The sequence below is a fragment of the Neofelis nebulosa genome, chromosome 2, assembly GCF_028018385.1.
Source record: "Neofelis nebulosa isolate mNeoNeb1 chromosome 2, mNeoNeb1.pri, whole genome shotgun sequence".
Classification (NCBI taxonomy): Eukaryota; Metazoa; Chordata; class Mammalia; order Carnivora; family Felidae; genus Neofelis; species Neofelis nebulosa.
The window spans coordinates 61,344,691-61,361,601 of record NC_080783.1 but is presented as its reverse complement, the minus strand read 5'-3'; the positions used below and the strand labels follow the sequence as shown (position 1 = coordinate 61,361,601).

The 16,911-nt window shown below is 38.0% G+C and overlaps 2 protein-coding genes across 2 annotated transcripts in view; one reads left to right on the top strand and one right to left on the bottom strand.

Moving 5' to 3' along the window:
* HAT1 (histone acetyltransferase 1) overlaps nt 1-5,958 on the top strand; it is a 61,389-nt gene extending 55,431 nt beyond the window's left edge. The window contains exon 11 of the mRNA XM_058714059.1: nt 5,507-5,958. Within this exon, the coding sequence (XP_058570042.1) occupies nt 5,507-5,674 (168 nt within the window). The 3' untranslated portion in view covers nt 5,675-5,958. The remainder of the gene's footprint in view (nt 1-5,506) is intronic.
* The window catches only part of SLC25A12 (solute carrier family 25 member 12), a 212,334-nt gene that overhangs the window by 186,168 nt on the left and 9,255 nt on the right, over nt 1-16,911 (bottom strand). The gene's annotated exons all lie outside the window — the stretch shown is intronic.

The following is a 16,911-nucleotide window of genomic DNA, read 5'->3' as shown; positions in this document are numbered from 1 at the left end:
GAGATTATACTTGTAACCCCTCTTGGAACCTGTGAAAACTAGACAAGAAGAAAGGATTATTTTCTGGAAATAAATTCATATTCAAGCCAAATGTTAACATAAATAAATTTAAAATAATGCCATCTTCAATTTATCTTGATTAATTAAAAGTTATGAACTGCCAGGGCACCTGGGTGGCTCAGTTGGTTAAGTATCCGATTTCGTCTCAGGTCATGATCTCATTGTTCATGAGTTTGTGCCCAACATCAGGTGAGCTTGAGCCCCACTTGGCCTCCACACTCTCTCTCCTTCTCTCTCTCCTACTCCCTCTGCCCCTCGCTCACTCACACACTCTCCCTCAAAAATAAATGGGGAACAGCTGGGTGGCTCAGTTGGTTAAGCATCTGACTTCAGCTCAGGTCATGATCTCGCGGTTTGTAAATTCAAGCCCCGTGTCAGACTCTGTGCTGATAGCTCAGAGTCTGGAGCCTGCTTTGGAATCTGTGACTCCCTCTCTCTCTGCCCCTCCCCTGCTCACTCTCTGTCTCTCAAAAAATAAATGTTTAAAAAATTTTTAAAAAGTAAATGACTAGGGGCGCCTGGGTGGCGCAGTCAGTTAAGCGTCCGACTTCAGCCAGGTCACGATCTCGCGATCCGTGAGTTCGAGCCCCGCGTCAGGCTCTGGGCTGATGGCTCGGAGCCTGGAGCCTGTTTCCGATTCTGTGTCTCCCTCTCTCTCTGCCCCTCCCCCGTTCATGCTCTGTCTCTCTCTGTCCCAAAAATAAATAAAAAACGTTGAAAAAAAAAATTAAAAAAAAAAAAAAAAGTAAATGACTAAATAAAAAAATAATAAATTATGAACTGCCCTAATCTATGAAGGAATTAAGTTTTTGTTTTTAGAGGGAAAAAATTATTCTGAAGCTTATAGAACATCTATTCCAATCTTAAGTTCTACCTTTCATTGTTTCATTTGTTCTCCCAATGTGTGTCACTTTGCTGGATAGACATGTTCTGTAAATTAATTTGGGATTTTTATTTCTTTACCCATTCTTTGAATGTTTATTTATTTTTGAGAGAGAGAGAGAGAGAGAGAGAGTCAGAGAGAGAGAGAGAGAGAGAATGCAAGCGGGGGAGGAGCAGAGAGGTGGGAGGACAGAGGATCCAAAGCGGGCTCCACACTACAGCAGAGAGCCCGATGCAGGGCTCAGAATTCACAAACCATAAGATCATGACCTGAGCCAAAGTCGGATGCTTAACTGACCGAACTACCCAGGCCCCCCCTTTTTACCCATTCTTTGAAAGATTAACTTATAATACACATAGAGTGGAATATATAGTTTAAGGAATATTAAAGGATAATAAATACCTCAATGTAGTTATTTTTTAAATTGAGCCATACCTTACATGTTCATATATAGTTTTTTTCCATGAAGCTAATTATAGGCATTTTTTTTATTCCTACGTATTTTAGAGCTCTTAAATTCATAGATTTCCATCATGCCAATAAAAATTACAATAGAGATTAATTCTGACATCCATTTAAAAGAAATAGACAAGAAATTGAATGTGGTGAGGAGGGGGGAGATAAATTGGAGATATAAGCTCTCAGATTTTAAAACAGCATAATAATTTAAAACAGTATGTTAGGGCGCCTGGGTGGCTCAGTCCTTTGAGTGTCCAACTCTTGATTTTGGTGCAGGTCATGATCTCAGGGTCCTGGGATTGAGCCCCTGTCAGGCTCTGCTGGGCATGGATAAATAAATTAATTAATTAAAATACTGGCACATGATTCATTTTATAGGTTATTTAGAACAAAATTTGATAGTCTAGAAATATTTAAGAATTTAATATGATGGTTCTATTATATATAAGAATCTAATATGATTAGAGGTATCTTCAAGCAGTGGCCATCAATTATGAAATAAATAAACATTATAATTGGTTAGCAATTTAGAAAAATAGCTTCTTTTTTTCAACGTTTTTTTTTTTTTTTTTTTTTTTTTGGGACAGAGAGAGACAGAGCATGAACGGGGGAGGGGCAGAGAGAGAGGGAGACACAGAATCGGAAACAGGCTCCAGGCTCCGAGCCATCAGCCCAGAGCCTGACGCGGGGCTCGAACTCACGGATCGCGAGATCGTGACCTGGCTGAAGTCGGACGCTTAACCGACTGCGCCACCCAGGCGCCCCTAGAAAAATAGCTTCTATTCCTATCACACACCATACTAACTTGCTGGTGAATTACCCTTTAGTTCCTGAACTGCTTTCTTAAGTTAAATACTCTTATATAGTATAGTGAATAACTTTTACAGCAGAAACAAAGCATTTCTCATCCAACATGATTGAGGGAGTAAAAAAATACACTGTCCTCATGGGTCTTAGGAACAATAAATTTGAATTTTCATCAGTTCTCTAGAATATTCAGAGTGTGGTCGGTAGATCAGTAACATTGACATCACTTAGGAGCTTGTTAGAAATGCAGAATCTTGCCCCATCCCACATCTGCTGAGTCAGAACCTGCATTTTTATTAAGGTCCCCAGGTGGTTTGTGTGCACATTAAAGTTTGAGAAGCACTACTTTAGAGGGGGCATCTTACGCTAATGAAGTTAACTTTTTTTATTTCAGATTATAGTAGCAATAACCTTATTTACTAAAGCCCCACCAATTTAGACCCAGTATCAACCTGTTTTTGTAGTGTCAGAAAGGCTTATCTACAAACTTTATTGTTGTTACCTTGCTTTAAAAACATGTGTTTAGGGGCACCTGGATGGCTCAGTCGGTTGAGCGGCCGACTTCAACTCGGGTCATGATCTTGCGGTCCGTGAGTTCAAAACCCTGCATCAGGCTCTGTGCTGACAGCTTGGAGCCTAGAGCCTGCTTCGAATTCTGTGTCTCCCTCTCTCTCTGCCCTTTCCCCATTCACACTCTGTCTCTCTCTTTCAAAAATGAATAAATGTTAAAAAAAAAAATTAAAAAATAAATAAAAATAAAAACGTGTTAAAAAAAAAAAATAATAAAAAAAAAAAAATAAAAAAAAAAAAAAATAAAAACGTGTTTAGGGGCACCTGGGTGGCTCAGTCGGTTGGGCAGCTGACTTAGGCTCAGGTCATGATCTTGTGGTATGTGAGTTGGAGCCCTATGTCGGGCTCTGTGCCGATAGCTCAGAGCCTGGAGCCTGCTTCTGAGTCTGTATCCGCCCCCCCCCACCCTGCCCCTACCCCACTCATGCCCTGTCTCACTCTCTCAAAAATAAATGTTAAAAAAATTTTTTTTAATTAAAAACGTGTTTATAGGGGCACCTGGCTGGCTCAGTTGGTAGAGCATGTGACTTTTGATCTCAGGGTCATGAAAGTTGAAGCCCCATGCTGGGTGTAGAGCTTACTTTAAATAAACAAACAAATAAATAAAATGTGTGGTTATAAATTTAGCTGTAGTTTGAGCTTTTTAAGTAGTAATCATGACACATTTGCCTAGTATTCCAAAAATATTAGGGTTCTCTTTAAAGGACATTTATTAGTATTCAGGTTTTTTAAATTTTTTAATTTTTATTATTTTTTTAGAGAGTTCTCTTGAGCAGGGGAGAGGGACAGAGGGAGGGTAGGAGAGAGAGAGAGACAGAGAGAGAGACTCTTAAGCAGGCTCCACGCTCAGCACAGAGCCCTTTGCAGGGCTTGATCCCACAATCCTGGGATCATGATCTGAGCTGGCATCAAGACTCCAGTATTCTCTGGCTCTGCACTGGCAGCTGGGAGCCTGCTTGGGATTCTCTCTCTGTTCCTCCCATGCTTGCACATGTGCATGTGTGCACACTCTCTCTCTCAAAATAAATGTTTAAAAAAAAATAGAGTCCAATGCTTAACCAGCTGAGCCACCCAGGAGCCCCAGGGCTGTTTGTATTTTTATTTTTTTTAATTGTCCAACCAGATTGTTAGGGTTTGCATTCTGGTTTCTCCTACTACCTCTGTGTCAAGTTATTCAACTCCTGTATCTTGTTTTTCTTCATCTGTGAATTGTAGAAAATTATCTTACAGAGTTGTTAGAATTACATGAGTTAATACATTTGATTTCTGATTTTTAAAAAAAGTTTATTTCAAGAGAGAGAAAGCATGAGTGAGGAAAGAGCAGAGAAAGAGAGAGAGAGGGAGAGAGAATCCCAAGCGGACTCCACACTGTCAGCATGGAGCCCAACACAGGGCTCAAACCCACCAACTGTAGATCATGACCTGAGCCGAAATCAAGTTTGACTGAGCCACCCAGGCACCCCTGATCTTTATGTACATAAAGTTAGCTCTTTATTATGTACTCTAGTAAAAGGGGATTAATGTATTAATGTAGAATAGTTTACCCAAAATGTATGAAAGTTTCATGTATTGCAGTGTTGCCACCTATCCAGGAGTCTTGGAGTCATATTTTTTTTAGTTTTTATTTATTTATTTTGATAAAGCATGAGAGCAAGCAGCAGACAGGCAAGGCAGAGAGAGAGAGGGAGGGAGAGAATCCCAAGCAGGCTCTGCGCTGTCATCGCAGAGCCCAATGCAGCGCTTGATCTTGCGAGCCCTGAGATCATGACCTGAGCCAAGATCAAGAGTAGGACACTTAACCGACTGAGTGACCTAGGGGCCCCTTGGAGTCATTCTTAATTCCCCACATCACCCAATATTTTCTTCCCAAATATGCCCTTTCCCCTCCATCTCTGTTCCTATTGACTTGGCCTCTCAAGTGAGAGGATTTCATCATCTCACTTAAATTTTTGCAGTAGCTGTTAACTTAGTCCTCCAGTCCCATCCTCAGCATTATTAACACAGTACTGTTCAGACACAGCATCTGGCTTAAAAGTTGTTACTGGCTCCTGACTGGCTCATCATGATGGGTTTCTTCTCAGTAAAATGGGGAGGGTTTAATAAGATAATGTATGTCTGGATAGTAGAGATTCAATAAGTGCTAGTTAATAGTGTCTTCTTAAAATGTGACAGTTTTTGGTTTATCTTTCTGAAACTCAAACAGTTTTGGTTAAAATAATATTGGGCCATAAATACATTGTAAGGAAACTTAGAAATTAATTTAGTGGCAGGAAAAAGGCACTTTGGAATTTAAATTATTGTAATGAATTAATGATTGAATAGTGAAATGAAGAATAATAGCACTTAATCTCAGTTGTCTTTTTTCAGTTAATGTATTTATTTATTAAAGAAATATTTGAGCATCTATACTGGCCAGTTCTTTATTATGCTTTGGAGAGGGGGCTGTTAGTGACATGTATATTTACCATCAGTTGACACAAATTCCAAGTCTTCTAGTTAACTCCATTTAGAAGGTTCATAATTCAGGGCTAACATTATATATATTTTTAAATATAGTAAAAGAGGATTAATATTTACTATAACATTATGATTTTCTTAACAAAAACTATATGGGACAAATTGGCATATTCGTACTATTATTTCTAACAGTAGAGACTTAAAATTCTAAGAATATAAAGAACTATATCTTCTTTCTTAGTCTAACCAATAATTGTATTTGTTGCTTAGAAAAAGCAGAGAGATCTTGCTAAAATGAGAAAATGTCTCCGACCAGAAGAACTGACAAACCAGATGAACCAAATAGAAATAAGCATGCAACATGAACAGCTGGAAGAAAGCTTTCAGGAACTTGTGGAAGATTACCGACGTGTAATTGAACGCCTGGCTCAAGAGTAAAGGTTATTCTGCTGTGTACAGGAAGTTTGCAAATTTCTGTACATTGTGTTGTGGAAAATCTGATGATGACTTTAATCTTAAAATCTTGTAACATTTACTTACATTAAAAGTTATCTATCTTATCTTTAGTTGAATATTTTCTTTCGGAGAGATTGTATATTTTAAAATACTGTTTAGAGTCTATGAGCGAATATTACATTTTAAAAAATATATAGCTTCTGAAATACCACTGCAATTGCTTCCCTTCTTAACAGTATAATAAATGCATAGTTGTAATATGCTAATGTGTGATGATATGATTCTTAAATACTTAGGGTAAATTTTTTCAGTCTTGTTAAAAAACTTGAGGTTTTCACATCATATGATATCCTCTAGGTCTATTCATGTTGTTACAGATCGCTTTTTGGCTTTTATTATCATTCCTCCCATATTTTGCTTCTAAGATTTTACATCTGGCACCTTTAAAACACATTGAAGGCCTTCCTAGTAATCTTGTTTTTCCTGGGTGATTTCTCCAAATAGGAAACATTCCTAGTAAGATTTGTTTTGTTCCTCCTCTGTTAACTGCTTCCTGGGGGTAGGTTGGGTAAAAGAGAGAAAAGAAACTAGATACAGCCTAAAACCTTGGCATCACATACTAATTGAAGATAATTTAGAAGTTAGCATAAACATAAATAAAATTTTTTAAAAGCATAAATGCTTTATAAAAATGTAAAATAATAAGAAATCAGTTTATAGAAATCAGTTTACACACCATATATTGAAATATATCTTCTGTGAAAATGAGGTGTGTATCTGTTGTGATTTGTTATAAGGTTATGAAGATGTTGAAGTCCAACGGGGAAAAAAAACCAAAGTAAATTACTATAGTCTTTATTTTTTTATTAGAGTACAAGTAAATTGCTTGATATAGAATCATTAAAAGTAAAAGCTTGGTGTTTATAACGTGTGCTAGTAAGTGAAATATTGTATAACATAACAAATGGGATGTAAATTGCACTTTACCTTTAAAATCTGATTTGTTCAGTGCTTCAGACAAAATCCCAACTTGGACAAGTACTATCTTGTCCTTAGATCAGCTTTCCATTAGGAAAGCCTGTCAAACGTAAGAGAAGCAAAGTAACCAGTACCCTCTGGGCACAAAATAGCTGTGGCCAGCAGCATACCAACAGCACTAAGCCCATCCCCTTAGAATCGGGGTGTTGCAAAAATTTTAGTCTCATCTCAGAAGCCTGTATATAGATACAACTGATACAATTGATTTCTGAGAGTATATACACAATTTGCTATAGATAGAATGAACTAGTTCAGTTAAAATCCTTCCTGAAAATATATGAAAGCAATTTGCTTTTCATCTAAATTTGCAAATTTAAAATTTTTTAATTAAAAATTCAGAATCGAGGGGCACCAGGGTGACTCAGTCAATTAAGCGCCTGACTTTGGTTCAGGTCATGATCTCGCAGTTCTTCAGTTTGAGCCCCACGTCGGGCTCTGTGCTGACAGCTCAGAGCCTGGAGCCTGCTTCAGATTTTGTCTCCCTTTCTCTCTGCCCCTCCCCCACTGGCATGCACGCGCTCTTTCTCTCAAAAAAAATGAATAAACATTAAAAAACATTTCTTTTAATTAAAAGAAACTCACAATCAAGGGGCACCTGGGTGGCTCAGTAGGTTAAATGTCCTACTCTTGACTTTGGCTCAGGTCATGATCTCACAGTTCCTGGGATGGAGCTGTGCCGGGCTCCACGCTGGCAGTATGGAGCCTGCTTGGGATTCTCTCCTTTCCTGTGTCCCTCCCTCACTTGTGCACATTTTCTCTCTCTCTCTCTCAAAAATAAATTTAAAAAATGAAAAAAATTCACAATTGATACCTAAAGATGAGCTCTGAGGGGTGGTTGGTGGGGGGGACAGTAAAATCTAAACAAATTATCTTTCAACATACTTTTTTTTTTTTTTTTTTGAGTTTATTTTTGAGAGAAACGAGACAGTGTGAGCAGGGGAGGGGCAGAAAGAGAGAGAGAATCCCAAGCAGGCTCCATGATGTCAGTGCAGAGCCCAATGTGGGGCTTGAACTCACGAAAACTGTGAGATCATGACCTGAACTGAAACCAAGAGTCGGATGCTTAACCGACTGAGCCACCCCGGTGCCCTTCAACATACTTTTTATGTAGAAACCAGAAAAATCCAGTGGGATACCAATTTTTTTTTTTTTTTAAGCAATGTTCTGTGATCCATTTATGGATAAAAAATCTGGTTTAGCATTAATCTTTGGGACTTGAAAGGATGTACCTTCATTTGGATTTAGAAGAGTGAAAATCTGATAGATCTGTACCTTGTGTAATTAAATACCAGGCTGGGTGTGTAGGACTATGTATGAACCCAACACAGCTACCCTATAGGCCCTAGTGATCACTTTCCACCCTCCAATAGTAGCCTTCACCCCTTTTATCATCCATACATACATCTACTGTATTTACTTGTTGCCTTTATCTCTTTCACTGATCTTCCCCACACCCCCCCATCTCCATCACCCTTAATTTTTTCCCTGTCCTCCAAATTGCATTTTCTGTATGTGTAAGAACATGTTTCCTTTCTGACCCATCAGTTTTTTCATCTGTAAAATGAGGTTATACTAGAATTATCTCTAGGTTCCTGCCCTGTTCTAAGATATATGTTTATCCTTTTCATATCTTTTCTTCTCACCCTTACTGCTTTTATACTCAATTGTGAGTGTAGATGTAGTTTATAAAAAATACAACATTTTTGGGGCGCCTGGGTGGCGCAGTCGGTTAAGCGGCCGACTTCAGCCAGGTCACGATCTCACCGTCCGTGAGTTCGAGCCCCGCGTCGGGCTCTGGGCTGATGGCTCGGAGCCTGGAGCCTGTTTCCGATTCTGTGTCTCCCTCTCTCTCTGCCCCTCCCCCGTTCATGCTCTGTCTCTCTCTGTCCCAAAAAAAAAAAAAAAAAAAAAAAAAAAAAATACAACATTTTTGTAAGTCATGCAAAACTCACCGTTTGTATGTGAGTTTATGTGTGAGAGGAGAAACTATGTCTCTGATTGTCTCCAAATTGCTGGGACCTCAGCAGAACCTTGTCTATTCTGAAAATTTATCTCATCCACTGTCATCCTTGCCTACTAGAAGAAAGTGGACAGCAAAGCACCCTGTATCAGAGAATGATTAGAATCATAGACCATAGAAGCCAAATGATTTAATTCTTTAAATTCATTCTTAAGCTCTTTTTATTAGAATTTACAAGTCAGTTTAACAGTATTAAATAGTTGATTAAATAATAAAGTACCCATAATTCTTCCTTCTAAATGAAATTATTTACATTTGTATGTTATTTTTGTGTATACATTGAACATGGCAGTATTTTTAACATTTCCAGTGTTTAAAATGGGTCTTCTAACAGATGAACAATATTTCACATTGCTGTACCCATAATAAGGTATTTAGGTTTTTTTATTACAACATTCAAATGAACTAATGTCTGTGTATTTATATTTTTGTATCTGTTAAATCATTTCCTTAATATAAATTCCTGGGAAATGCAGTTACTGAATCAAAGGGCAGGAATATCTCCATGGCTTAGCTACATAAACATGCCATGTTTTCCATAATGGCTTGTAAATTACTAACATATAAATGTGAGCACTAGTTTTAACAGAATTTCAATGGCATGGGATGTTGATTTTGTTGTTTCAATAGATATAAAAGCTCAAATTTATATTCCTTTTGGTGAATGGCAAGGCTAAGTATTCTTCCATTTTTTTATGAAATTCTTTCCCTGATAAGAATTATCTGTTTGTTTGTTTATGTCTTTTGGGATCTACACTCTCACTTTATAGATGGATAATAGATCCAGAGGTTCACTTGTGTAAGGTCACGTTACAAATTTGTTGGAAAGCCAGGACTATACTCTAGGCTTCTGACTTCATTTCATCTTCCATTAAGTAGGCCACCAAGTCTTAAGCATGCCAGCTCACTAAGTTCTTTATAAGAGGGGCTTTTTTTCATCACCATCTTGTGACACCATCACTTGTGTGACATTCACCCTAGGCACCAAATACCACAACTGCCCCCTTGTTTTTATAACCGTAGAGAAGCATGTATTAGGAAAAGGATGTTTGATTATAATGACTAAATGGTGCTTCATTTGAGGTATAGCTTGAAGTTCCTCATTTCTTAACATTTTCAACATCTACACCTTTTCTGTATTTCCATATTCTTTTATATCTTTTTATAACACATATTTCATTCTCCTTGGATTATGTGTTATAGTAGGGTTATACAGTGCATTTACTCATTGACTTGGGCTGAGCTGTCATTATGTATATAACAAGTAGTATGCACATAGCACAAAAATGCAAAGGAGCATACAGTGAAAAATCCATCCAGAAACAATTCCTGAATATATACCAGAATATATATACATATATATATACATACACACACATATACATATATATATGCATATATATATAATCCGATGTATGCATATGCATAAATGAGCACATGTATATATCATATATCATATATATATATATGGTAACCTACATATTCTTTTTTTTTAACCTTTTAAAAATTTTTCAGACAGACACAGAGTGCAAGCAGGGGAGAGGCAGAGAGAGAGGGAGATACAGAACCCAAAGCAGGTTCCACGGTCTGAGCTGTCAGCACAGAGCCTGACACGGGGCTTGAATTCACAAGCCGTGAGATCATGCCCCGAGCCGAAGCTGGATGCTTAATCGACTGAGCCACTCAGGTGTTCCCTCTAACTTGTTTTTTAAACTTGATATATCTTGGAGATCATTAAAGCTATCTTGTTTAATGGCTGCATAGTATTCCATTGTATGGGTATACTATAAGTTATTCTACCAGTCCCGTTATTTAGGTTGTTTCCAATATTTTCCATTTCAAACAGTGCTATAATGCATAGTCCTGTATATGTGCTGTGTGTGTACATGTGCAAGCATACCTGTACATTGAAGCCCTGGAAATCATGTCCTTTAGTGTGACCTCATTCTTCTAGTGACTATACTACACTTACAAATAAACACAAAATAACACAAGGTTACAGAAACTTGACATTGTACCAATATGGAATAAACTATGCAGACAGGAGCATACTGGACTTCTCCAACTATCCTCATTCATGGCTAGAAATAGGAATTATTTTAAAGTCACAGTGATTTGAATGATTAAGCATATACAGCTGACTTGTTATTCCTCTAGTCTTGCTTAGCTCTTCTCCAACCTTATCCAGAAGAATTGCTCTACAGCAGGGTTTCTCAATCTCAGCACTACTGACAGTTGGGGCCAGACCATTCTTGGTTGTGTGGGGCTGACCTATGCACAGTGAGCCAGTTAACAGCATCCCTGGCTTCCATCCACTAGATGCCATTAGCACTACCCCCATTAACAACCAAATGTGTCTAGACATTACCACATGTCCTCTGGGGAACAAAATCACCCTTGGTTGAGAACCACTGCTACACTGGATGAATATTCATCCACGTTAAGCACTATTATTTATTATGTAACATAGACATTGTACAAAATTCAAAATAAGAGTATTTGATGAGAAGCTGCCCTCCTTTCTACCTCAGCACCCAATTCACTTCTCAGAGGCAGTTACATTTACCAGTTCCTCTTGTGTCTCTCAGAGTTAATTATCAGTCTGCAAATATCCATAATTTTTTGTTTTAACACAAATGCTGATACACCATATGCAGTACTCAGAGCCTTTTCCAACTAAATTTAGCTCATATTTTTATTAGTACATATTAGAACAATTTAATTCTAAAACCTTGATTCTGAACAGCTGTTTGATATTACATAGTTTGATTTCAGTGTGTGTAAACATTTTTTAATGTTTATTTTTGAAAGACAGAGACAGAGTACAAGTGGGAGAGGGGCAGAGAGAGAAAGAGAGACACAGAACCTGAAGCAGGTTCCAGGCTGTGAGCTGTCAGCACAGAGCCTGATGTGGGGCTTGAACCCATGCACCAAGCGTGAAATCATGACCTGAGCTGAAGTCAGACACATAACCAACTGAGCCACCGAGGTGCCCCGATTTCAGTGTGTTTAAACCAATCCTATATTAACAGATATTTAGTTTGTTTCCCATCTTCTGCTTTTTTTCTTTAATTTAAGAAATCTAATTCTTACCATAACCAGTAAGGAAATCAAATTAGTAATCAAAATCTCTCAAAAAACAAGAGTCCAGGGCCAGATGGCTTTCCAGGGGAATTCCACCAAACATTTAAGGAAGAGTTAACACCTATTCCCTTGAAGCTGTTCCAAAAAATAGAAATGGAAGGAAAACTTCCAAACTCATTCTATAAAGCCAGCATTACCTTGATTCCAAAACCAGAGACCCTACTAAAAAGGAGAACTATAGACCAATTTCCCTGATGAACACGGATGCAAAAATCCTCAACAAGATATTAGCCAACTGGTTCCAACAATACATTAAAAAAATTATTCACCACGACCAACTGGGATTTATACCTGGGATGCAGGGCTGGTTCAATATCTGCAAAACAATTAACGTGATTCATCACATTAATAAAAGAAAGGACAAGAACCATATGATCCTCTCAATAGATGCAGAGAAAGCATTTGACAAAATACAGCATACTTTCTTGATAAAAACCCTCAAGAAAGTAGGGATAGAAGGATCATACCTCGAGATCATAAAAGCCATATATGAACGACCCAATGCTAATATCATCCTCAATGGGGAAAAACTGAGAGCTTTCCCCCTAAGGTCAGGAACAAGACAGGGATGTCCATTCTCACCACTGTTATTCAACATAGCATTGGAAGTCTTAACCTCTGCAATCAGACAAAGAAATAAAAGGCATCCAAATCGGCCAGGAGATCAAACTTTCACTCTTCACAGATGACATGATACTCTATATGGAAAACCCTGAAGATTCCACCAAAAAACTGCTAGAACTGATTGATGAATTCAGCAAAGTTGTAGGATATAAAATCAACCCAAAGAAATCGGTCGCATTCCTATACACCAACAATGAAGTGACAGAAAGAGAAACCAAGGAATCGATCCCATTTACAGTTGCACCAAAACCCATAAAATATCTAGGAATAAATCTAACCAAAGAGGTGAAAAATCTATACACTTAAAACTATAGAAAGCTTGTGAAAGAAATTGAAGAAGACACAAAAAAATGGAAAAAGAGTCCACGCTCCTGGATAGGAAGAACAAATATTGTTAAGATGCCAATACTACCCAAAGCAATCTACATATTCAATGCAATCCCTATCAAAATAACACCAGCATTCTTCACAGAGCTAGAACAAATAATCCTAAAATTTGTATGGAACCAGAAAAGACCCCAAAAAGTCAAAGCAATCTTGAAAAAGAAAACCAAAGCAGGAGGCATCACAATCCCGGACTTCAAGCTATACTACAAAGCTGTAATCATCAAGACAGTATGGTTACTGGCACAAGAACAGACACTCAGATCAATGGAACAGAATAGAGAACCCAGAAATGTACCCACAAACGTATGGCCAACTAATCTTCGACAAAGCAGGAAAGAATATCCAATGGAATAAAGACAGTCTCTTCAGCAAGTGGTGCTGGGAAAACTGGACAGCAACATGCGGATGAATGAACCTGGACCACTTTCTTACACCATACACAAAAATGAACTCAAAATGGATGAAAAACCTAAATGTAAGACAGGAAGCCATCAAAATCCTCGAGGAGAAAGCAGGCAAAAACCTCTTTGATCGTGGCCACAGCAACTTCTTACTCAACATGTCTCCAGAGGCAAGGGAAACAAAAGCAAAAATGAACTACTGGGACCTCATTAAAATAAAAAACTTCTGCACAGCGAAGGAAACAATCAGAAAAACTAAAAGGCAACCGACAGGGGCACCTGGGTGGCTCAGTCGGTTAAGTGTCTGACTTCGGCTCAGGTCATGATCTCAGGGTTCTTGAGTTCGAGCCCCACACCAGGCTCTGTGCTGACAGCTTAGAGCCTGGTGCCTGCTTCAAATTCTATGTCTCCCTCTCTCTCTGCTCCTCCCCCACTCATGCTCTGTCTCTCTCTCTCCTTCAAAAATAAAAACATTATAAAAAATAATAAAATAAAATAAAAGGCAACTGGCAGAATGGGAGAAGATATTTATTTGCAAATGACATATCAGATAAAGGGTTAGTATCCAAAATCTAAGAACTTATCAAATTCAACACCCAAAAACCAAATAATCCAGTGCAGAAATGGGCAAAAGACATGAATAGACACTTCTCCAAAGAAGACATCCAGATGGCCAACCGACATGTTCAACATCACTCATCATCAGGGAAATACAAATCAAAACCACCATGAGATACAACCTTATAACTGTCAGAATGACTAACAACTCAGACAACAACAGATGTTGGCGAGGATGTGGAGAAAGAGGATCTCTTTTGCATTATTACTGGGAATGCAAGCTGGTGCAGCAACTCTGGAAAACAGTATGGAGGTTCCTCAAAAAACTAAACGTAGAACTACCCTACGACCCAGCAATTGCACTACTAGGTATTTATCCAAGGGAAATAGGTGTGCTGTTTCAAAGGGACACATGCACCCCCATGTTTATAGCAGCACTATCAACAATAGCCAAAGTATGGAAAGAGCCCAAATGTCCATCGATGGATGAATGGATAAAGAAGATGTGGAATATATATACAATGCAGTATTACTCGGCAATCAAAAAGAATGAAATCTTGCCATTTGCAACTATGTGGATGGAACTGGAGGGTATTATGCTAAGTGAAATTAGAGAAAGACAAAAATCATATGACTTCACTCATATGAGAACTTTAAGAGACAAAACAGATGAACATAAGGGAAGGGAAACAAAAATAATATAAAAACAGGGAGGGGGACAAAGCATAAGAGACTCATAAATATGGAGAACAAACAGAGGGTTACCTGATTACTGGAGGGGGTGTGGGAGGGGGGATGGGCTAAATGGGTAAGGGGCATTATGGAATCTACTCCTGAAATCATTGTTGCACTATATGCCAACCAATTTGGATGTAAACTTAAAAAAAAATCGAATTCTTATTTAACATCACAGCTAACATCAAATGTTTATGTAAAAAAAAATAATGGCAACTGCTTTGAATAGGGTGAAAATCTACAGAGAATTTACAATTTTGGGCTGATATGAAACTATTGAGTATCTCATAAAATGGAAATTCTGCAAAAGACCCTACAATAAACATTTCTAGTTTCCATTTTCAGAAGTGCTAAAGACATGTTTTAAATAAATTTAAATAAATTAAAATTGCAACACATACTAAAACAATCAAGGTACATTACTTTCCAGCTTCTCATAAACAGTATTGTACTGACTTTAGGAAATTGTAAGTTCTGCTTTTATCTTCTAGGTTACCCAACTCTTGTTAACTGTACCTTTTATTTTTGCTTCTTAACTATTTTAAGAAAATTTTAATGTTTACTTATTTTTGAAAGACAGAGCACAAATGGGGGAGGGGCAGAGAGAGAGAGGGAGACACAGAATCCAAAGCAGGCTCCAGGCTCCAAGCTGTCAGCACAGAGCCCGACGCGGGGCCTGAACCCACAAACCGTGAGATCATGACCTGAGCCAAAGTTGGCGCTTAACCGACTGAGCCACCCAGGCGCCCTGCTTAACTATTTTTGATGTAAGTAGGCCAGTTCATTCTTTTCAGCAATTTATCTTTTTAGACCAACCCCTTTTTATTACGTCTGCTAAACTTCTTGAAACACCTCTCTCCAGATAAAGCCCTGAATTTAAATAATGCCATTTCGCCCTACCCCTGGCTCACTCCTTAAAATTATAGAAATATGCAAAATTGGTTGCTTAATCACACATGTTCATATTAATGAGCATACTGAAATGCTTTCCCAAACCACTACAAGTATACTTAGATTCAATACAAAGATCCCATCTACTGCTCTTAACAAGCAGTGCTGTACTAAATATTCTTGTGTATACCCCATTTTGTACATGTGGGAGTCTGTGTGCACAATGGTGATAGAATCACTGAGTAAAGGTGTATGGACATTTTACATTTTGGTAGGTTTTATACACACTTGAGACAATAAAGAAGTTTGAATATGGACTCTATATTAGATGATATGGGATTTTGTGTGGTTGTGATAATGATATTATGATTGTGTAGGAAAAGGTCTTTATTCCTAGGAGTCACGTAGTGCAGTATTTAGCAGCAGAGTCATGGTGTCTACAGCTTCCATGCAAATGGTCCAGAAAAAAAGTATGTGTAGGTGTGATATATATACTTAGATATATACAGGCATATATAGACAATTATATAAACAGAAAAAGAAAGTAAATGTGCCAAATAATTTTAAATTATTGAATCTAGGGAGAAGATACATACAAGTGTTCACTATATGATTCTTCAACCTTTCTGTATTAAGTTTTAAAGATAGGGGTGCCTGCGTGGCTCAGTCAGTTAAGAGTCCAACTCTTGATATTGGCTCAGGTTGTAATCTCCTGGTGGTAGGATTGAGCCCCACGTTAGATTGAGCTTGGGATTCTCTCTCTCCCTCTCTGCCCTTCCCCTGCTTGTGCTCACTCACTCTGAAAATAAATAAATAAGCTTAAAAAGTTTCCAAAATAAAAATTGGGAAAGAAAAGTTATTGCATACGTGAAACAAAAACAATACTGTGAGAAGGGAACAATTGGTGAATAAAAAAGAGCTCTTGGAAATTTAAAATAAACATTGTAATTCAAGCAGTAGAAATGTGGGGCATAAAGTTGAAGACGGTTCCTAGAACATCGAAAGGAGAAAGTATGAGCGAAAAGAAATCCATGTGGGACATCTGATAGGTTATTTTCATTTCAGAGAGGAAAAGAGAACAGAAGAATATTATCAAAGAAAGGCAGAATAAGTCTGCCAAGTTGAAGAAATGAATCTTCAAGTTAGAAGCTCAGTGAAGGTTCAACAAGGTTAAGCCATCAGCACGAACATTTACTGAGCACTTACTATCTGCTAAGCACTTGAATCAGTCCTGTCAATTCTCACAACGACCTTCAGAGGCACATGGTATCCTCCTCAGGTGAGGCCTGGGAAGGTGACTTGGTCCAAGGTCACACTGGAAGTAGGAGAGCTAGGATTTGAGCGCCGTCTAATTCGCCTGGGTTCTTAACCACAACACCACTTACCTAAAGAGATCCGCATATAGGCTAAATTATTAAATT